The 24,186-nt window shown below is 37.2% G+C and overlaps 1 protein-coding gene across 3 annotated transcripts in view; it reads right to left on the minus strand.

Annotated features, from left to right (window-relative positions):
• LOC18431809 (putative prolyl 4-hydroxylase 9) overlaps positions 1-24,186 on the minus strand; it is a 45,136-nt gene that overhangs the window by 9,348 nt on the left and 11,602 nt on the right. Inside the window, exons 3-7 of one of the 3 annotated variants that reach the window (XM_088852884.1) lie at positions 22,403-22,505; positions 18,555-18,650; positions 15,796-15,861; positions 15,537-15,656; positions 15,161-15,405 (exon numbers count right to left, since the gene is read on the minus strand). In XM_088852884.1, coding sequence (XP_088709010.1) covers positions 15,328-15,405; positions 15,537-15,656; positions 15,796-15,861; positions 18,555-18,650; positions 22,403-22,505 — 463 coding nt within the window. In that variant the 3' untranslated portion in view covers positions 15,161-15,327. Of the gene's footprint in view, positions 1-15,160; positions 15,406-15,536; positions 15,657-15,795; positions 15,862-18,537; positions 18,651-22,402; positions 22,506-24,186 lie in introns of those variants that run through there. The other 2 variants (XR_016045325.1, XM_011624137.3) reach the window with 2 other exon arrangements.

A 24,186-nucleotide genomic window follows, 5' to 3' on the forward strand; every position in this document is an offset into this window, starting at 1 on the left:
CAACCCCTAATAAAGGGCCTAATTAAATTTTGAGCAAGAAGCAAATTTAATGAACATCCATAGCATATATGTTTGTATATTTTATAATTATTTTACTATATAAATAATAACAAATCTAAAAAGTCTTCTAATATCATCTATTTTAAAAAAATTTATTTACAACTATAACAAAAAATAATACATTATATAATAATATAAATATACTAATAAATAACATATAAAATTTAGTTATCAATATAATTAGTATAATTATTAATTATAATATTATACTAAACGTGATTAAAAAAAAAAAGATGGCTCTTACATGTATATTTTGAATTGCTTGTATATTTTTATAATAAACTTATTTTGTTTAAAAAATATTTTAAATTGCTAGTATTTTTTTAAGCAATATTTGAGTTGCTAGTATACTTTAAAAAACAAATAGTGCTCTAGCATACATATTTTGCCGCCAAAAATATATTTTTTCCAAACTAGTCTTTTATTTGAGTATGAAGCATACAATGCTTTTATCATGACCGTAGAATCACACTTTTTGCACGCATATAAATATTTGGATGGCATTATTAATAAAGTTTGCATGGATATAAAAGAGAGTAAAAAACCATCATTTTTCTCATGCATATGAGCAAAGTTTACTCTCTTTATACTAAGTTAATATTGTACAGAAACTTTGCACGCATATAAAAGTCTAGCCACACATATAAAAGTTCGCATGCATTAAGGCAGTGGGAATTGTCCCACATCGATAATGTCAAGGCGAATTCACTTCTATATGTTTACGATGAAAATCGGACAGATCTTCCGACGAAGATCTCTCGGATTTTGACACCTTAAACTGATAAAAATGAAGTGGTAGAGAAAGTGGGACAAATCGAATTCAGATCTGGGGCCAGATCTGCCCGGAAACGAACAGATTCGCTCTCATATATGTGGTAGAGCCAGCATGATCCAAAACATTAAAACACGAATTCAACGCAGCAAACAGATCAAAATGAAATAAGACCGTAAGAAGAAGAAGAAAGAAAAGGTAAGATAACAATACCAAACCAGGCCGGATGGCCTGAGACTCCCGAGCCTTCGAGGGCTCACCCGTATCAGAACCGGCATCCTCTTTGCCTCTTTGATTCAGATGTTGACCAGACAATCTCTGGTTGAAAAGGGTTGTTGTGCCCTAAGGATGATTAAAGAACTAGGGTTTCTAGGTTAGAGCTTTAATGGTTTAGGGTTTCCAGGCTTAGGGTTCCAAGTTAGGGTTTCTAGGTTAGAGCTTTTCTCCGTTAACTCTTTTTTCTAGCAGAGGTCCCTTTGAATGGTCACGAAAAAGGGTTTATAAAGGCCAAGGATTTGTTGGGAAGAGCATCTTTCCATAACAAACAGATCCTCCAACCAAAGATAACTTTTTTGGAGATCCGGATTTGGGCGACAAGCCTAGTGTCGTCCAAAAAAATATGGTAAAAGTCACAAAAAAGGGCAAGAAATCGACATCCAAAGGAAAATTCTAATTTGGGCCTAAACAGGGCTGGGCGACACCAGTGCTGTCGCCCAGTCTAGGCTGGGCGACACTCCTAGTGTCGGCCAAACCAAATTTTTCCAAATCGAAATTTTCCACTTCAAGTGTGTTCCTCAGCCTCTTATGAAGCCCTCAGAGAAAATTTGGGTCAACAAAAGTTTTATTTTTAATTAATTTCGTGGTAAAACAGGGCGGCTGCATGATTTTGGGTCAAAACAGGGTATCTGCAAGGTTCTGGGTAGGCAGAATGGTTCTAGGTCATAGGGTGAGCTGTGTGGTCTTAAGGGTTCAAGAAACCACAGAATTTGCCAGCTTTAAAATGGGGTGTCTACACTATAAAAGGCTTTAGGCCACCATCTTTTGTCGCACTTAGTTGAATGGGGCGCCTGGGTAGGTGACAGTGTGACACATCGTATTTAACGAGAGATGGGAAGTTGCCCATTTTTTGAAAAAAATTTGAAAATACCATTGTAGAAAAAAATTCAATAAAAAACTTTAGTGTTTACTATAACGAATCGGTGATGTGTTCGGTTTTTCATGAGACTCGCCAGCTCATGACATCATACTTCTATATCGTGACATCATCATACCGATTCTATATAGGAAAGACGACAAATCCCGCTTTATAGCCAGATCTGGAACGGTCTTAGCCAATACCCGATCCGTATCGCCCCGATTCCGGATTGGGTCACCGATTTTTTAAACACTGGTCCTAAGCAAACTCTTTACGCTCCTGAAATGAGGAAGAGTTTGGTTTCGGTTGCTAAATTGGCTAAGGCAGGCTATTCCACCATTTTTACTACTAATAAGGTGATAGTAAAATATGGGGATCAATTAGTCATGAATGGTCATCTTATAAATGGTTTCTTTTAAGTTGCAATAAAGAATGGATCCATTTCTTATGTCTCGTGTTGCAATGATGATGTGTATATATGGCACATGAGACTAGGGCACATAAATCCTAAAAGGATGGAGAGATTAAAGAGAGAAGGATTACTAAAAAATCTAAATGGAGACTTAACCAGATGTGAATCATGTGTTCAAGGAAAATTGATTAAGAAATCCTTTGCGAAAGCTAAGAGAGCTACTAGCATATTAGAGGCCGCAAGAGGTACTTTATCACCTTTATAGATGATCACTCTCGTTTTGGCCATGTCTATTTGTTAACTGAAAAGTCTGAAGTCCTAGACCGGTTCAAAGAGTATAAAGCCGAGGTAGAAATCCAAACAAACCAGAAAATTAAAGTCCTTATATCTTATAGGGGAGGAGAATATTCCTCACGACTATTTAAAGAACTCTGTATTGAGCATGGTATTATACATTAGTACACTATGTCGTACACTCCTCAGCAAAATGGGGTAGCTGAGAAACCGAATAGGATGCTAATGGAAATGGTGAGTATGATGGGATATGCTAAATTTGTTATGTTATAAGAAACCAAATCTCAAGTAAGCGAATACAATATATACAAAGAATAGACAATACAACTTTAAAATTTCAACAATACACTTGAAAACAACCCTTAAATCAAAGTTACCACAAGGTTGTTACTAACACAATGATTTAACGGCTTCAAAATACACTTAAAAAGAGAGGATACAACTCTATTGAGGTCCTTTATACATGAACAAAACTATCCATAAAAAAAGACCAAAAGACTACACTTGAATAGTGTGCTCTTGCAAGTTCAGCAACACTCAATCTTACAATGCAAAATTATACATCAATGGACACTTGAAAATACATCCAATCAATCTCAAATACGTAACCATGCGATTGCTCAAGTGTAGTGTGCATCAAGACCATGAGAAGCCATATGGAGTTCTCAGGTGCTCGGTTTACCGTCTTGGGTCATAACTATGCGCCAATGGGTGACATATAATGGCCTTGTTGGAATTATGTCCTTTCAAGGCCTTAAATTCCTTCATTTTCTTTAGTTCTATACTTGATTGGGAGTATAAGAGCGATATGACTCTAGGATCTTGGCGCACTGGGACCAAGAGTCATAGAACCCCGATTCGATCATGGAGATTGGTATATGAAACGTACCGAGAGGGTTGAGGGTTACCTCTAAGTCAGGGTCAGTTGTTATGATATATTTGATATGGCCTCATGACCATGTAATGGGCCAGGATAATTGATGTTTGAATGAGCTTGATGACTGAAATTCCTGTACGGGAAGGTTGGCAATCAAAGGGCATTGGCCTAAATCCCTGACTCTTAAATATTTCTCGTGGCATGTGCATATACAGTCGCAATTCATAGGAAGCCTGCTCTTCCACGGATCCACTGGATAAAGCTACGCACATGTGTCATGAGAGGAATCCCGACCCCTTATTATTGTGTGTGCATGAACCTTATTATTGTGTGTGCATGTCCTCTAGGGGTGCACATGAAATCCACTTAACCTTGGGGATTCAGAGTCGCACATCGACTTGACTTTGATAAGACCAATATCTTGAACCTCGGATTTAAAATTGTGGGTCATGTGTCTGTTGAGTCATTTTCGAGAAGGAGACTTTAATTTCAGGCCTAGTCGACTGGAGTGCTCTATTTTGTAATTCGACTCCAAGGATCCTAATTTTCCTTGTAAATATTTTTAATCATTATTGAAATGATCATTAAAATAATTTGTTGATTTATGGAAAATTTTCTAGATTTTTCTAGGCAAGAGAAATTGTTTTTTCGAATTGTTTGAATGGAATGACAATCAAGGACAGTCCTCCAGAACCCACACACGACACCTAAATGGCCAATGGGTGTCCACGTGACAACCCCATGGGCCCCACATTCCCCCACAGGGAGATGACGTGGGGGTGACATCAACCCATGGGTGACGCCCTTGTCGTTTTATTTAATATTGTTTTATGCTATTGAGTTATATTTTGATTTTCTATTAAATGGTGGTTTTTAGAAAATTGATTTTTGGCACATGTTACATCCCTAAAGCAAGTGGTTTAGTACATATGTGTGGGACATTCTAAAAGGGGTATAAGGTTTGAAATATTAATCCTAACCCTAAGGGCACATGGTTATTGTGCACTTAACCACTTGTCTTATGTGGCATGATCTTACTGATCCCACATGCTTATGAGATATAGAGGGAAATTTGAAAATTTCTTTTTCCTGGAATTTTTGTCAAAAGACCATAAGGGCATAACCCCCATCATGGTTTTATAGTTTTATTAAAGTGTAGAGCATAGGCATTTTGATAACAAGGGTAATTGGAGTTAATTAAAAGGAGGATAAAGGTGTTAAATCCATACTACACATCAAGATGGCTGATGGTGGATGGTGGCTATGATCATGCCTCTCTTTGTAGTCTTTGATAGAAGACATGCATGGCCTTGATTCATCATCTAGAAACATCTCATCCTATGTGCCATGAAAAGATTATAAATACCCCCTTTGAGTTCATTTCAACACATGAGTCTAGACATCCCTTCAAAAGTGGCATGCCCCAACCTCTCTCTTCTCTCTCATTTTTGGCATGCTCAAATATTTCTTCTCTCCATTTTCAATCTTTGAAAGGGAGCAACCATCTTCAAGGGAAATTCAAACTCCATTAATGGTGATCAAAGGTTCGTAGCTCACTCTATAGATCAACAAGTCAAGTGACCTTCATTAACTGAGTAAGCTTCTTCATTCTCCATCATTTAGATCAACTATTATCTGCTGTAATTCTGCAATCCCAGCAGCATTACAATCTCTTTTGTTGATCATCCTTTAGTCATTTGATTCTCCTTTTGTTCTCAATTTATCCATGTGTGAATTCAGGCAATTTTCTACAAGCATTCCCATTTGATTTTTGAACCTTTCATTGCCAGATTTCTCGAAGTTTTCTAACTCAAATCAGTGACTTCGATCACCTCATTACTACTTTGCATTGTCCGTTTTATAAGAGAGATAATGCTGAATTTCTAAGTGCCATATTGTGAAGAAACTAGATCCGGTATTGTGTTCTTAAACCTCGGTTCACTTCCACGTTTTTCCCACTTGTAAGATCTACGAATCTATGCAAAAACCTTCCATGATTGATGAGCATATCAGTGGCTTCCTATTCTTAGATGATGAATTGGCCTGGAATATGAGTGTTGCCATCGCATTTCTCAAGGCAGTAAATTGGGCACCCGAGAGCTCCATAGAGCTTCCCATGGTCTTGTTACACACTACACTTGAGCAATCACATGTCTATGTAATTGAGATCTTGATTTGATGTATTTTCATGTTTTAATTGATGTATAATTTGACATTATAAGATTGAGTGTTGCTAAATTTTCAAAAGCGCACTATTCATAAGTAGTCTTGTGCTCTATCTTTGAGTATAGATTTGTTGATGTATAAGGGACCAAACTAGAGTTGTATCATCTCCTTTAAAGTGTATTTTGAAGCCATTATATCACTATGGTAGCAACAACCTTACTATAATTTCAATTTAAGCGTTCTAATTCAAGTGTATTGTTGAAAATTTAAAGTTGTATTGTCTCGTCTTTGTATACATTGTACTCCCTTATATGTGTTTTGGTTTCTTACACACTAACAAACATCACACAAATCCAAGACAGTTCATCATCTAACAAATGGGAAGCCAAGCATATATTTATACATATATCAATTATGGAAGGTTTTTACAGATATTCAAATATCTTGCAAGTGGAAAAAACTGTGGGAGAGATCTGGCACTTTAGAACACAAAACCGGATTGAGTTTCTTCACAAAGTGGCTCATAGAAAATCGACATACTCTCTCTTTGAAAAATGGACAATTCAAGGTAGCAAGGAGGTGATCTAAGTGACTGATGTGAGTTTGAAAAACTCACAAAAAATCAAACATAAATGGTTAAAAAATTCAATTGTTAATGCTTATGGAAAACTACTTCAATTCGAACATGGATGAAGCTTAGAACAAATGGATCATGAGAGAACAAATGGAAAATCAAAGGACTGAAGAATGATCTACAAAAAAGAATGAAGTACTGCTGTAATTGTAGATTTAGAGCAGAGAAACGATAATCAAATAGGTGGATAATTGAAAACTTCCCTCAATACCACCTGACGCATTACAGGCAAACACATCTGGCAAAATTAACCACGTTTAAGAGAGATAAATAAAAATCCAGAATGGAATCCCATGAAAAAAGAACAAAACGTACGGATACGAGTATTCCGACACAGACCCATAAACAAGAGAAGAAACAACACTCACAAAGGGCTCTCTCTCTCTACGATCTCGAAGATCAATTTTTTTCATTCATCAAATTCAATCCCCTTTACATGGTGCGTGCCTCCCTCTTTTATTCATTCAAATTATCATCTCACGTGACTCTCAAAAGATAACCTTTAAAAACAAAATATGATAATTAACCAAAATAAATCTATCTCTAAATTCTTTCCACATTCTTCCATCCGACTTCCTAAAAGATAATTACAACTCCCTACTTCATCCTTCACACCTACGTGACTCATTATCTTTCAACCCAACCCAAAAAAGATAACACTCCCTTTAAAATAGGAAACAAAATATATTTCTTAAATACTAAAGACAAACATCTTTTACCCCAAACTAATACAAGAGATAAACTTCCATAAACGTCTAAATTTGTATCCACGTAAATCCAAAGTACTATTTTTTTGTATCCACATAATTCCAACACAAAACCTAATAAATAAACCTTTGCATATTGAAAACAAAACCTATTCAATGGACTCTATCACTAATCATTAAAAACGATGACCATAAAAAGTGGACTCATAAATATTAGACTTATCAAAACTAAGCCCAAAAATCCTATTTTTAATAATTAACCCTAATAAATAAAAATAAAAATTCTACCCAAACACCAAAAATAAAATTAACATAAAAAAATTAACAAAAATAATAAACTTAAAATTTGTAGCCACCAAATTTATATCTGTGTCAAATTCACTCCAATTTCCCTTGTTATCAAAATGCCCATGCTCTTATGCTCATTTAACCAAATTTCTAGCAAAACATAGCTTTCAAAATTCCCTCCAATTCAAAGAGCAAGTAGGATCCATGAGAACATGTCACATAAGGCAAGTGGTTAAGTGCATAATTACCATAAGTCCTTAGGGTTAGGATTAATATTACAAACCCTATACCCCTTCTAGAATATCCCAGACGTTCACAAATCCACTTGCTTTAGGCATGTAACATGTGCCAAATTCAATTTTCCAAAATCCACCATTTTATGGAAAAATCAAAATACAAGGCTATACGACATAAAATACGTTTAAATGAAATGACAAGATGGTCCCCCATGGGGTTGATGTCACCTCCACTGCATCTCCACATGGAGGAGCATGGAGCCCCATGGGTTTGGCATGTGGATACCCATGCGATTTCAGTGTCCCATGCAGATCTCAAGGGACTGTCTTTTAATATTGTTTCATTCAAACACTTCCAAAAAAATATTTTTCTTGTCCCAAAAAATCCAAAAAAATCCCATATATCCACAAAAATTATTTTAATAATTTTTCATGAAAACAAAATATTTTGACAATGATTAAAAATATTTGCAAGGGAAATTAGGATCCTTGGAGTCGAATTACAAAACAAAACACTCCATTCGGCTGGGCTAGACCCAGCATCCAAAGTCACCTTCTAGGAAATGACCCAATAGATTTATAACCCACAATGTTAAATCAGGGCCTCAAGATATGAGTCTATCAAAGTCAAGTTGATATGCAACTCTGAACCCCCAAGTTTAAGTAGATTTCAGGTGCACCCCCTAGAGGACATGCACACAAAACAAGGTGCGGGGGTTCCTCTCTTGGCACATGTGCATAGCTCTATCCAGTAAATTCGTGGAATAGCAGGCTTCCCATGAATGTGACTGTATATGTACATGCCACGAGAAGGCTCTAAAAGTCAGGGACTTAGGCCAATGTTCTCTATTGGCCCCAACCCTCTCGTACAAGACTTTAGGTCATCAAGCTTATACAAACATCGTATTGTCCTGGCCTATCTCTCAATCATGAGGAACATAACAAACATAACATAACAACCGACTCTGACTTAGAGGTAAGCCTCAACCCTCTCGATACTTGCTATATACCGATCCTCCTCATGACCTAAACGGGGTTCCATTACTTTTGGTCCCAGTGTGCCAAGATCCTAAAGTCATGTCGCTCTTATACTCCCACTTAAGTTAAGATCCATTGAAAATGAAGGAATCTAAGGCCCTAAAAGGATATAATTACAACAAAACTCTTTAGATTTTTGGGGAGAAGTTGTTTTGACAGCCAACTATATCCTTAATGGAACTCCCACAAAAGGTATCTCACTAACTCATGAGATTGTCACTGATCGTGCTTCGTCTGTTAATCACCTCAGAGTGTGGGGATGCCCTACCCATGTCCTAATACCCCATCAAAATAAGATAAAATTCGATCCTAAAATTGTTGAGTCCATCTTCATGGGATACCCACCACTTGATAAGGGATACCATTTTTATAATCCTGATACAGGGGCTGTCCTTGAGAGTAGGGATGCTCATTTCCTTGAGGAGGAAATCCTCAATGGTCGTGCCACTCGGAAACAAGCCAAGTGTCATGAGATAAGAAATGACGCAAGTCAGACCATGGATCCTGAATCACCTTGTCCTAGGAGAAGTAACTGAATTAGAAGAAAACCTAACTCCTTAACCTACCTAGGAGAATATTATGGGAGAATTGAAGAAGAATCCCTACATGAACCCTGCTCTTATCAAGAGGCCATAACCAATCATGAAAAGGCACAATGGGAAGAAGCCATGATTGATGAACTTAATTCAATTACACAAAACAATTTTGGCAACTACTGAAACTACGTCTTGATAGAAAACCCATAGGTTGCAAGTGGATTTATAAGAAGTAACTAAATTCAGAAGGAAAGTTGGAGAAATACAAAGCCAAATTAGTTGCTAAAGGCTTACCTAAAAAGAATGAATAGATTATGATGAGACCTTCTCCTCTGTAGCAAAATTCCCTTCCATTAGAATCTTAATAGCCATAGCAGCCCATTCAAGCTCCAACAAATGAATTTTAAGACTGCATTTCTAAATGGGAGCTACAAGAAGAAATTTATATGAGACAACCAAAGGACTTCATAGAAAAGGATAAGGAAAACCTAGTGTAAACTCAATAAGTCCCTTTATGGCATGAAACAAGTATCAAGGCAGTGGCACATTAAGTTTCAAGCATTGTTCGCAAAATCGCAGGATCTAACTGCTAACCGCCCAATTAGATCGAAACCGGCCAGTGCCAGTTCCGGTTTAGGGCGGTTAGGGTGATCAACCAGTATTTAAAATAAAAAATAAAAAAAATGTATATAATTCTCAAAAATAAGGAATTTGATTTGTAATGCATTTTTAAATATTCTTTACATTATGGTAAATATTAAAAATTGTTTTGGTCATTAATACTCACTTTTATCTTTTCCTATCTTTTTTAGAAAATTTTAAAAATAGCCCTTGGAAAATATAAAATGGGTTAAAATCCATTTTTTTCATTAATTTTCAACTTCATTTGAATGTGTTTTGTTTTAATCATTATTTATATGCTTTTCATATTTTAGTAGATTACGCTTTTTTGACCGCCAGGGACTTGCCCGATTAGAGCGGTTGAATCGGTCGGTTTACAGGTTAGGCCGGTTAAACTGCTTCCAGGCCCATGTCCGGTTAACCGTTCTGGTTCGATTTTGCGAACATTGGTTTCAAGAGACCTTGTCATCTTTTGATTTTGTTCTTAACGAGGAGGAACATTGTATATATGTCAAGGTCAGTGGGAGTGACGTGGTTTTCATTTCTTTATATGTGGATGACATGTTAATTGCCAATAGTTCTATGAGTCTTGTATTGGAGACAAAAGCTTTCTTGTCACAACATTTTGATATGAAGGATCCTAGAGAAGCATCATATGTTTTGGGAATCAAAATTTACCCAAACAGAAAAGAGAACAATTCAACTATCTTAAGATACATATTGTAAAAAAATTCGTGAAAATTTTGAAATGGAAAATTGCCAGCCTATATTAACGCCCATTGATAAGAAGCCCAAGCTTAGCCTAATCATGTGTCCCACTACTCCACAAAAAAAGGAAGCCATGCAGAGAATTTCATATAGAAGTGCAGTTGGGTCACTAATGTATGCTATGTTAGGAACAAGACTGCATCTGTTTTTTTCCAGGAGTTTTTTTTTTTTTTTTTTGAAAGTGTTAACAATTATATTACTGAAGGAAATGGGATTACAATGCAGAGTTAAAGAGAGTCCCCTGGTAGATGGGACTCTCTATAAAAAAGAATAGGCCCTCCAGCCTTATACAAAATGGGGTTCTAAAACTGCCCCCTTACAAATATACAAAATGGGATTATAAAGGTCCCTTTACAGATTCCACAATCACTTTACAGAAAAGAACAAAAAAATGCTGTGCAATAGTTGACTTGCAATATGCAAAAAAGTAGCACGCCAAGGCTAGCCTTCCTCATAAGCTTTGGCTCCATCCTTCGCCAGGAGGTCCAAGAAGGCGTTTGACGTCCTCGATATATGAATCCATGAGACAGGCGTACCCCAGCAAATATGTTCAATCTTGTCATACAAAGGCAAAAGGTAACAGGGGGGCGAAGCTTGCCTGAAGGCCCAAGTAATGATGTCTTGGGCATCGCCCTCCACTATAAGATGTTGCCCCCAAGAACTTTCGAAACTTTGCAGGCCTTTGAGGAGTGCAAGAGATTCAGCATGCTGTGAATCTTGCACACCTATGTATTCTGAGTAGGTGAAGAGAACTTTGTGTTGGTCGTCTTGGAATACTCCTCCTATCCCAGCATGGCCTAGGAGTTTTATTAGCAGGTGCAGAGTAATTGAGGCATGGAGCACAGAAAGGCCATCAAAAGAGTACTGTGATATTTGAAGGGAACCGTTAATTACACACGCAATTATGGAGAAGGCCGGCACATACAAATATAAGAATATTCAGATGAAAACTATCAGAGCGGTCCAGATGAGATGAAGTCCACATTCAGAGATATCTTCATGCTTGTAGGGGGAGTTGTTTCTTGGCGCTCAAAGAAACAGGATATTGTTGCACTCACGACTATGGAGTCAACGTATTTGTCTTGTTGTCTCGCGGCTAAAGAAGAAGTATGGTGGAAGAAGTTCTTGAATCAACTCAAATTTGATCCAGTGAAGTGCTTGGGTTTTAGAATCTTCTGCGACAACCAGGCAGCTATTTATGTGACAAAAGAGCCGAGGTTTCACAAGAAATCGAGGCATATAAAGTCGTGTTACTACCACATTCACAACGAGATCCAAGCAAGAGAGATTCAGATTACATATCTCCCGATATGGGCTATGCTAACAGATCCTTTTACAAAAGGATTGGTAGCAAATGTTGCTACCTAACATGCACATGGGGTGGCCTTGAGAGAAATTGATAGGGAGTGATTGTACGGCCTTCAAAGCCCAAGTGGGAGATGTTGGGTTTTGTGGCCTTTAAAGGCCTAAACAGCTTATAAAGATGATATTTTGTAGTAGAATATGCACTTCAGTACGAATGTGTGTTGTCTGACCAAGGATTGGGCAGTTTATGGCCCTAGTCATATCTAATCCCTAGGCATGTGGAACTACCGAGAAGGGTTTGCAGTGGGTCATCCCTTGTTGAGGTCAAAGAGATGCCAAGGGATGACGTTTGTAAGCCACGAGAATTGGGTGGCCTCTTGTTAGCGGTTGTGGGCTTGTGAGAGCAAAGACCAACGCCTCAACAAACTTCCACTGGACATGTACACATGACAGTCACATTACTAAGAAGTAGCCCTATAGAGCAACACATGTCCATGTGCTGAGAGAACCCCCTTTACACTGTGGTGACAGATGCTAGACTTGCTCTTAAAGGGGGGAGACTGAAATCCACTTTCCAAGATCATAGTTCTATTATTTATTGTCCAACTTTGATAAGCCAATTATGATCCCCTGAAATGAGACTGTGGGTCATGGGTCTTTGTTGGAAACGATAAAAAAACAGTAGATCATAGTTTCTGGGGGCGAGTGGAGTGCCCTTATTGTCTCCAATTTTGACCCATTTGTACTAATCTACTCTTAGTATATTTTATTTTGGTACTATAAATGTTTTTATAATTTTGAAATATCTTTTCAGAAATTTAAAATATTAATTATGTTGTAATTTTCATTAAAAGGGTATTTCTCAAATTTTTAGGACTTAAAATAACACATGGGACCAAGGATCCATTCCCACATGTGTGTGTATCTCTTTTTTATGTGTGGGGCCCACGTGCCCCTAGTGGGCCATGCCCTATATTTTTAAACAAAAATGGCACACCACCTTTAAAGGAATAAGGGGCGCGCCACTTATTTAGGAAATGGGGCCCCACCTTTTTGTAGTTGTTGAATATTTAAATTAGTTAAAGATAGGAAATCTTTTCAAATAAGATTTAGTTTCCTTATCCTATGCGAGTTTTTTTTAAAATGTAGATTATCCTTAAATATGGGAGGTCTAGATTATGATAAGATTGATTATATTTTAATTTTAAATAGGAGTTGGACTTAGGTCAAAATCTAAAAATATAAGGTTGTTATCTTTCCACTCAAAATCATGATGGTTGATTTGTGGGATGGATGGCTCTGATTAAATCTCTCACCCCACAGATTTTCAAATTATCCTAGAGATATAGCTTGAAATTGGATAAGGCATACTTCGATTGAAAATCTATTCAATATAGGTAATAGATCTTGTTTCTATTTAAACAAGATTTGAACCCCATCTCTCATTACAAAAAGATATCTCTCTCTCATACCACCCTCTCACCTATTCTCTTCCATGCCACTTTTCTCTCTCACTTTATCACACCACTTCTCTCTTCAAATTGAAAACCACGTGACCCTCTCATTTGCCTTAGAGAGAGTCATGCCACCCTCTCTCCCCTTTTTAAGTAACTTCTATCAAAGATAAAGGTGGGACTTTCAAACGCTAAGAAAGGCGTGCTGTATTTTGAAGAAAGAAGGGAGAAATCTAGCCTAAAGAGAGATCAACTCACAAACTTAACCCTAATTTGTTCACAAAAGGTTTCTATAAACCCTAGTTGTTATTTTGAGCTCTCTAAAACTATAAAAAGAAGTATCGCTTGAAAAACTTCTCATCTCAAAATTTCTAAGAACACCTAAAGGAGTAAAAGTGCACCATCGATAAGGCATCATCCAGTAAGTCCTACCAGTAGTTCTAATTACTTTACAGTATTATTTCTTATTTTCTGTGAATTTTCAAGAACTCGTTTTGTACTGAAAATTATAGTGGAGGTTTGTTTAAAGCTCTTGGACAGCTTCTATTTCTTTTGGAAGTGAAAATAAAGATCCAATGTTGTATTTAGGGTATTATTTTAATTTACAGCAATATATAATGGCCCATGTAAGTAGAATTCAGGTATATGGAATAAATGTAAAAGAAATATTTTTGAATTTAATACCTTGAGTTCCACATAGCCACTCCTTTCACTTTCTCCTCTACTTTGTTGCTTTATTTTCTTTTCGTTTTTTTCCTTGTATTATTTTGTCTACTTCCTTCGTATCCTTCTTCTCTTCCCTTTCTCTAAAAATTTTTTGTCATCTCTTTCTTTTTCCTTTTTTCCATTCGTCCCCTATCTTCATTTGTCATTTCCTATCTTTTCCTTCTTCCATTTTTCTTGAATTCTTTAGCATTCAACTCCTTTCTTAATTTTCTTTTCTCCCTTATTTTTCCTATTTTCTATCTTCTTTGTAGTTTTTGCTTTATTATAACCCTCCAAAAAAGAGTATACCCCCAATCAAAGAATCCACCAAAACCCTACAAAAATAACCCATAGGTCCTCAGAATTGACAAATAAATTTGCAACAAACCCTTAATTCAAATGTCTTCTCTAAAGTCCAAACCCGAAAATTCGTACCATAGGAACTTCAAACCCTAGAACTAGCTATGAACACTCTTTAGTTACTTCAAAATTTACACAAGTTTGTTAATTTAGCTTTGTGGATGATTACTTGCTGAAGCTGTAGATATTTAATCTTATATGAATTTAAGTATTCTCCAAACGTATTTTAGGGTCCTGTAAACTAAGATTAGTTAGTGGCTTATCTTCCATTGCATAGTTGACATTTTTTCTGAACAAAAGACATGTGGACTTCTATGTTTATGAGAAAAGAAGAAAATCCATTCTTTTTTCCATTCTCTGTTATTGTTAGAAACAAATTAATCTCTTAGTCTATGGAGATGACATTTTACCTTCAAGCATCAATATCCAGAGTATTCATGTGGTCTAATATGGCACCGGATCGAAGTGTTTTGACATTAAGGCCTTGGATCATTGGACTATCACCTAGCATAGAGGTAAGCACCCTATTTATTCTGATATTTGACTTAGTTGAGCTTGACATTCTACAATCTCATTTTATCACCATTAACATCCCATAAAATGCAATATTCATAGCATTTGTATCTTGCAAATAGTATTCTCAATGCTAGGTGGTCCGCATGCTCAAAATGACGCTTTTAGTTCCGTTCCTACTACAAGTAGGGGACCCCTACCATGCTGAACTACTACCCCACCCCAAAAACGAAAAAAATAAAAAGTAAAAGAACATTACCATAAGTCTGCTCTGTATTCTATTAGAAGATAATTGATTTATATTATTGCCGTTCTGTAGTAAGTTATAACATGAGAACTTCAGCAAATAAACATTGAGAAATCATGGTCATACGTTTTACAAACCATTTCATAATTGCAGGGACAAAATATCAGATATCTGACCACATAAATGGAAAACCAATCAGCTAATTGGTTACTATAGATATCTTAAGAACATCTGGTCTTTGGCTTAAGCAGATATTGTTTTTGCAGCTCCATTGCATCTAAATCAAAACTTCAGAGTTAACGCTTATCTTAGTAAATAAATTGTTCGTGCACATCAATAAGTAAAAATGCAGTTGGTAACATAAAATTGCTCATCTAATACGGAAAGACAAAAGCGAAATAAACTTACCTGATCAATAGTACCATTGGGATAGACTGAATAGAAAAGAAGACCATCCCCTAGCTGGGGCTTCACTTTCAATCCGACACACTTCTTATAATCATATTCAGAATGAACGTTTAGACCATTCTACATTATCAAAAAGAGATTATGTGCAATAAATACGAGAAGCTCAACATGATAAAGAATAAGAGAAGTGAATAATATATAACAGAAAGGAAGGAATGGAACAACTCAAACACTAAGAATACAAAATCAGCTGCATTACCTCGAAGGGGAACATAGTCTCTCCTCCTCCTTCAACATCAGATAGATACAATAAAAATGAAGCTACCTACACAATAGGGAGTAACCATGATATTAGTTTGACAGATGTCAATTTAACATATGAGATGTAAAACAAGATATGTAATTTGCAGGTGCTATCAAATACTAGTAACAAGACAACTCCCAGGAGGTTGAGCTTTCAATAGATTATGCTGAGATATGCATCTTACATAAATCTATTCAAAGTTATTTATACAATTTTGACTTTTATCTTTACAAAGGAGACAGTCAGCTCTTTCTAGTTTCAATGAGGTGCATCTAGGTTCCAAACTGCACATTGCCATGAACACACTGAGTATTATCTTTCAAATGCAGAGAGAAAGGAAGAATCATATAACACAGCCTTCTATTCTTCATATGGTACAAGAAACAACATTAATACATTAAAAAGGGCCCTTTCGTAAGGAGAACATTTTGGGAAGAAGACCAATTTTTTCCTCCATTCATTTATGAGTGAAAAATGGCCCAGCTTGGTCCAATTGACCATTAATGGGTGATGGAATTTCTTAACAATGTGTATTATGGAAACGCTGCCACACCCAGAGCTCTAAAAAGGAATACATTGTTTTAAATATCTTGTTAACTTCTTGGAGTTGTTCTGCCATCGAAATGTGACCTAAGTTATGCTTTTCTTCGCCCTTTTTTTTTTTACCAATAATATATAAAAGTATTGCGGAGAAGAATGTAAAAATCCCAAAATCTATCAACTCTGCAGGTTTTTCTTTCTTACTATATAGAACATATCCAACAAACCTAGTGATCACGAATATTCACCCAAGGTTAGCGCAGAAGAACAAATAAATGTGATTACTGTTCCTCCATTTTTGTATAACCTAAAGTTTCCAAATTACTTTTTATGAAAAGGCCAAATCAGTGTTCAAAGACTCAGCCAAGCCGACTTGGACTCAGCTGAGTTACATGTAACATGATACCCCTCCCTAGAGATCATAGAGGGTAAAGTGCTCAGATGAGTACTGTGTGGACTCACCCGAGTTCCACAGTACTTGGGTAAGTCTGTACAGTACTCACCTGAGTTAGAGAAAGAGCACCGCCTTTCTCCCTCTCTAAGAACAGGGCACGACCCCTCTCTCTCTCTCTCTCTCAAAACAAGGAAATATAAAGAGATCCTAGCAAAATCTTTTCAATTCCTCTCTCTCTCTCTCTCTCTCTCTCTCTCTCTCTCACACACACACACACACACACCCACCTAGCACAAGCCTTTCAACTCCTCTCTCTCATCAAATTCTGGGGCGCTCCCTTCTCTCCCTGCATCGATCGCTCCCTCCCATTTTCTGGCTCATGCTAGTCTCTTCAGTCCATAACAGGACCCATTTGTTCTACTTCTCTCTCTATCTCAAAACTTGTGGTAGATCCGGACCCCAATGACCAGTCCGCTGCTCTCCTCTGCAACTCATAGTTTCACTTGCCCACTTAAGGCCTTTCCGGCCCTCATCTTCACTGTCATGCTCATGCTCACCTGCACATCCAAAGCTTCTGCTGTCGCCTGTAGCTTTTCTCTTTCGAGGCCTCAACAGCTCCCTTCACCTTGAAAGAGCCACCTCTTCAAAACCCAAGGGAAAGAGAGTCGTTGCCAAATTTTGGCCCCAACCTATCTCTCCTCTGGTCATGTACTCAATGGCCTCACTTTCTACCAGGCACATAGTGCTTTTTCTTCTTTGTTTTTACTTTTGTTTATTTTCCTTTTTTAGCTTTTTTGAGGTGTACTACTCGTCTCGGGGCCAGGCCAATTACTTGGCCTGCATTGAGTTAGAAAACATTGGGCCAAATTATTTTATTCTGCAAAGACAATAATAATTAGGTATCTTAACAGCTTAATGATACATCCATCATGCAGGATCAACCAGCCCACAACCTCTCTAACACTGTGAAAGACCAAGTTACAAGGTGTAGCTTAAGTATTACCCCAGTTATAAGTTTTTCTTTTAAATTGTTAACTGTCTTATGTATAAAGAGTAAGTACATAGTGGAAAGAGAAAACCCACAGGGCAGGCCTCTTCCCAAAAAAATAGACTAACTAATGATGGTAGTTTTTACAAAAAATGGGCTAGGTCAAAGACGAAAACCCTTACATAAGAAAAAGGAAAAACCATATAGAACAAGCCCAGACACACTGGGTCACAAAAAGCTCACTCTAGAAGAATTAGGCTTTGAACTACTCTCCACGCTCAAGAAATTTAACTTCATAATTGCAAATGTGGATCTTCTTTTCTTTGATTTATTTAACTTACCATTTCATTTCAGTAGATAAAAATAACAACAAACCCACGAACAAAAGAAAAGAAAAAAGCTAGAATGTACCACAATCACAAAATTTCTTAATCAATAGCATGATGGTTATCTGAATTGTCATCACAATAGCCCCATTAAGTAGAGATGAAAGATATGCATCAATATTTTAACCGAGTTTAACTCGAGCAGCGTTCACTATGGAAGAATTCAGCAACAAACAAAGTAGGTTGAGTCAAGAGAAAATAGAAAAAAGCAGAGCATACAGTACGCAATGACAGTTGTATGTTCTCCAAATATGCTAACATTGTACTAGCGCTCGAGTATGAATGGACAGTTTATTTACGTGGTGCATGGACCAAGTAAATGACAACCATGTCGCAGGAATATATTCGAAAATGCTAATGAATAAATGTGATAAAATTGAGAATCAAACCATTTTTCAGTATGTACCCTTTGGCTCTTTTGTGGACCATATTCAGCTGGATTGAACGCATCAAAATGTGAATGATACCTCTGTCCAATTTCATAGCGCAGGATATTGAATGCCTGCAAAAGAGACATCCCCTTCATATGTCAATATGTGCAAGTTACTTCGTAGAACACGATCCAAAACAAATAATACAACATAGTAATGGGGCCATAAAAAAATAATAGTAATTATATAAAGCTAGAAACAAATAATAAAAAAGAGATGCGGACTTATGGCCCTTGATCGAGCAGAATGGTGGATGAGGGTTCATGTAGCTGACCTCAATTAGTTGGGAAAAGGCTCTGATGATGATGATGAGAAAAAAATAAAACAAACAGTTTATATGCAAGAAAAGAAACTCTTAACTGGACCAACAGATGATATATTCAGTTACTAACAAATCTATGTAAAGCAACAAAGTCAGAGATAAAACAAACAGAAATGAAGGACTTATTACATCAAAAAATATGCAAAGTCAACATCACATTCTCTAGAATTACAGCATACACAGCTCTGACAAGACAACCAACTGATCATTGCGCAGCAATGGAGCTCTTTATCATCTTGACAAAGCAGGTTTCTATCCACGTATAGTTTTTTTGGTAGAAATATTTTCTCTGATGCCAACATAGCTTTCCTGTTGCGCTTGTTGACCTTTACTACGACCTATTTTACTGCCTTTCTTCACTGAATTCATCTCCACATAAACTAACCAGAAATTCCTAAGAAACTTCCAAGTATGAGCTTTGGTTTCAAAACCCATGTGAAGAACTAAGGAATCAGAGGAGCTGTGGTCCCCAGCCCAAACAGTCTCCAAACTGAATTGGCATTATAAACTTGAAGGAACCATATGTTTCTAGAATTCTACATGGGATCAGCAAGATAGGGTTGTGCAACTGGAAGATATATGTATTAATAATTGAATCATGGATTGAGGTGATTAAGACCATGTGAAAGAAAATTGGTTTGTTTAAAACTGGATATTGGATACATTGGAATGATAGAGAGTGTCCTTGTCCAAAAAATGCCAATGGAGTAAGGACAAGGTACATCGAAGGCCCAGCTATGCTAGGGATAACTGTTTGAGGACAAGGATGTAATTTTCGTAATCTTCATTATGTTGGAGAGCAGTCTTCATGATATTTATTATATACAAGGGTAGTCTTGTAATCTAACCAACACTAATTCGCTTGTAACACCTCACATAATTGAGCTGGACGTCCAACCCTAAGTGACATAGGGATTGGACATCACATCCTTACTAACACACACTTCTTGTCTTGTCTCTTAGGACATGTTTGGATGCCACCACAAACTGAGCAGTTAGCAAAAACAAAAACAAAATTTGTTACTAATAGGTTTTGTGTGGATGCACGGTTCAGATCAATCTGCATTCACAAAAAAGGCCCCAAACCATGAACGAAATTAAAAGAGCTACTACCTCTGTTTATTTCATTTGTGTTTTCTCACTCATCGGGCCAGAAAGTTTCTCATGAAAGTTTCTCACACAACTTAGAAGGTTCTTCAAGCTGCCTCTCAAGGACCTGCCTCTCATGAATCTCTCTCTATTATGCTGATCCCTCTCTCTCTCTCTCTCTCTCTCTCTCTCTCTCTCTCTCTCTCTCTCTCTCTCTCTCTCTCTCTCTCTCGTTCCATTTTCACTCGTTCCATTTTCAACCATAAACCAAATTAAAAGAGCTATCTACCTCTGTTTATTTCATTTGCGTTTTCTCAATCATAGGGCCAGAAAGTTTGTCACACAACTTAAGAAGGTTTTTCAAGCTGCCTCTCAAGGACCTCCCTCTCATGAATCTTTCTCTATTATGCTGATACCTCTCTCTCTCTCTCTCTCTCTCTCTCTCTCTCTCTCTCTCTCTCTCTTTCCATTTCAACCACAAACCAAATTAAAAGAGCTATCTACGTCTATTTATTTCATTTGTGTTTTCTCAATCATCGGGCCAGAAAGTTTGTCACACAACTTAGAAGGTTTTTCATGCTGCCTCTCAAGGACCTCCCTCTCATGAATCTCTCTCTATTACCTCTCTCTCTCTCTCTCTCTCTCTCTCTCTCTCTCCATTTTCACCCTCTCTTATTTCCCTCTCTGGTTCGTCTCTTCTCTCTCTCACTAACCTAACTATCCAATTTCTAGGGTTTTGCCATTGCTTTCTACTCTAATCTCTATTAGCCATACAAGGGCTCTTAGACTCGAAAGCCCTCGTAAAACTTTGAGATAATGCTACCTGGCTTACCTCATCATCCCCTTTATCAATCTCCTCACCATCATCACAAAAAGTATTAACCCACCATCAAATTTGCTATATCCTTCTCCTACATTGTTTTTTTCATTTTCTTAGGTTTCTACAAATTCAAAAATATCTTTCTTCACAAGCCCAGGAACGTTTTTACATGGAGCAACATCCCCCCTAATGCCAACAAGATGTTTTTTGGGCCTATTCATCCTGGCATTTGTGACCACAAAAATTGCACATTATTTTATTTTTATCATTTTTATCTAGGTTCATACAATATTTTCATCCCAAATCCCCACTTCTTGTACACATTGAAGAAGACATTTCGAATCTAGGAAAGAAATCTCAAACACACCAACATTTTGCTTGATCTCTTGTCCACATATGTTTTGGGTGTATTCCAAGCTCAAAATCACCCCAAAAGCCTTCTATTAACCTAACTTGGACCCTTAAAATGTTTCCGAAAAGATATGGTAAGGTTTGGGCAGATTTTACAAGCTTTCCAAAACATTCTTGGCCCGAAAAATTCACAAAATCAATGGATTTTCGAATTGTTTAGGTTTGAAAGAGCATTTCTCACTTTGAAGGTGTTAGAACACCCCCTCCCCTTTCCTCCCATTTCTATGGGTCAAAATGACCCCCAAAAGGGGGCTTATCTACCATTTCTCATGGCAGATCCTGAGCGGACGCCCAAGAACTTCTGCCCAGGGTAGCGTGCCTCAGCCTACGTTAAGTGGCCTTGGCTGCCTGGGCACTAGGGGGCGGCCTGGGCACTAGGCGGACCAGTTTTTAAAACCTTGCTATCTACATATAGTTGAACCCTATTCAGCACAGCAAAACTAAATATATAGCCATAGGTCAACATTTTATTCAAAAGAAAACCAAAGACTAAAACTCGAAGCGTGTTTCATGCAATGAGCACCTAACAACAGACATTTTTACAAAGGCGCTTGCCTCCATTAGAAATTAGTTTCTCAAAGCCAAACTGTATATGGTCTTATTGTATGTATAATTTGGCGGGGCCGTTAGAAACTGTCTAGATGCATAATTTGGCAGGGCTTTTAAGGCTCCGCATCACGGGCAGCCGCTCCTTCCATAGCCATACACTGATTGTCTCTTAACCACAACCTGAACTTCATTCAAGCTGCTCATAGAGCTTCAGATATATAGGTTTATAAAAGACTCTACATTGATGAGAATCATAAAACAGAACATTAGAATATGTGCACAAGTTGAAGGAAAAGAATGCAAACATTTCAAAGTTAAAAGTCATGAAAGTCCTCCAAGTGAAAACATAACTCTCTGCTAAGTACCAATAAATGGCAGCTCATATCATGCTTCTTGTTTAATCAGAATATAGTCAAGAATAATATTTCTCAAGTGTGAATGACAAAGAGGGCGTTCTTCAATACACACACTAGAAGCACACAATAGAAGCCCAACGATTTCTTTTGGAATGCTATATTCTGAAAATATAGTTAGCTGAAAATATAATACTCTGAAAATATAGTCGAGCCATAACAATCAAAAGGAATGAACACAACATCATTATAGTTATGTGGGAATAGTAAGGATAATACCTCTCCATGTGTCCTTGGGAGCATTGTAACCTTCGCAATCTTTTCCTCAATAAGGTCAAGTATTCCTGATTTATCTTCGGACGCACTCACAAATGTGCCTGAACTGTCATAAAAATGCACAGACTAGCAATCAGATCCTTCTGGATGGATATGTGCTTTGCATCCAAGTATTCAGAAAATCCCTATTTCAGAAGACAGCTAAGAGATATCCTCAGTAAATATTATGATGGTCAGTGTAAAGCATACTCAACAAAAATGAACAGCCAGAAGCCCATGATGGGATATAATGAGAAATGTCAACTAGCATCCAAACATAGCCATTAGAACAACCATTGCAGGAATGGCAAACCTTTCTCCATTTCCTCCTACCCTGCTGGACAGCATCCATCAACCATCGACCGCGTTCCCCAAAAATTGTTTTGGTTAGAGAACCTAGAAGGTCAACCACTAGTAAGGTCTTAGAGGAGGCCTCCTAAATTTTAACCAACTTGTCTAAAACTAGTGTAGGCATGGTTCAATGAAATTAAACAGCTTTAGTTACATCAAATATGTACACCAAAGAAGGTCGCCCAACATCGCTTTATCAGTATCCACAATAAAGATCAGAAGCCAGGGGAAGGTTTGCTATGGACAAGCTACATTTGCCTAAGCGATTCAGTCCATTGAAACTCCAAAGTCCAGATTACAGTGACTCAAAAAATTGAACCACTTATTGATACAATTTGGTAAATACGGATTTTATCATTGAAGAAAAGTGAGCAATCGTAAGTGGATAGGGAACAAAGAGGTGACTGTATAGATCCTGTGAAAATAGGACACGTAAACCGGGCAAGTGTATATCGATTAAATTTTTCTTCTTTTCTTTATTTTTACTACCTGGATCACTTACAATTGTCCAAATACATTATGAGAAACAATAAAAAGACAAAGAATCCCAAGGACTCTCACTTGCTGCCACTTTAACAACTTTTTACTACACAAACAAAGTTGCATTGCATAAACTTGATCTCAGGAGCATGAAACACAAACTGCATAAACAGAAAATAAATTGCCAGAAGAGTACCTCAACTGGACTTGATACCCCCTACTCCAGGTGTCCTCCTCCAATGGCACATGGGATCAAAGTCTATCTCAGATCTTATAAGTATGAGAAACCTTAGGCTATTCAACCCTTTAATGCAGAGAGCAAAGGTAGAACAGAACTAGGCCTCAATGGCTACAATGCGGAGCGTGCCCCTTTCTTTGGCTATTTGGGTTTGGGGCGTGGTCCTTTTTTAATCTAAGAAATATTTTTCTAATCTTTAAAGAGGCTAGAGAGAAAGAGAGAGAGAGAGATTAGATCAGAGAGCGAGGCATGTGGCCTCTTTAGGGAAGAAAGAGAGAGAAAGGCGTGTGGCCTCTTGAGGGAAGAAAGAGAGAGAAAGGTGTGTGGCCTCTTTAGGGAAGAAAGTGAGAAAGAGCTCAAGATGTACAGAATATGAGACCCCATAGAGGCTATTTATAGACTCAACTAGGGGTAAAGGTTTCTTAGTATTAGCCATCTTTATGGATAATAGATCCAGACCATTGATCATAGGAGACTTATGGGGTGAGCGATCTTAGCCTTACAATTTTTAGATCAACCATCATGATTAAAAGGAAGGTGTTAGAACCTTATCCTTCAGCTTCCTTAACCAAATCCCATCAATTAAATAAAACATAAAAAATATATTATATATTCTTTTGATTTCCATATTCTCTTTTACACATGCTTTCTTTGAAAATCAAATCTCCAGAATTTTCAG

The sequence above is a fragment of the Amborella trichopoda genome, chromosome 12, assembly GCF_054954075.1.
Source record: "Amborella trichopoda isolate Santa Cruz 75 chromosome 12, AtrichopodaSantaCruz75HAP2 v2.0, whole genome shotgun sequence".
Classification (NCBI taxonomy): Eukaryota; Viridiplantae; Streptophyta; class Magnoliopsida; order Amborellales; family Amborellaceae; genus Amborella; species Amborella trichopoda.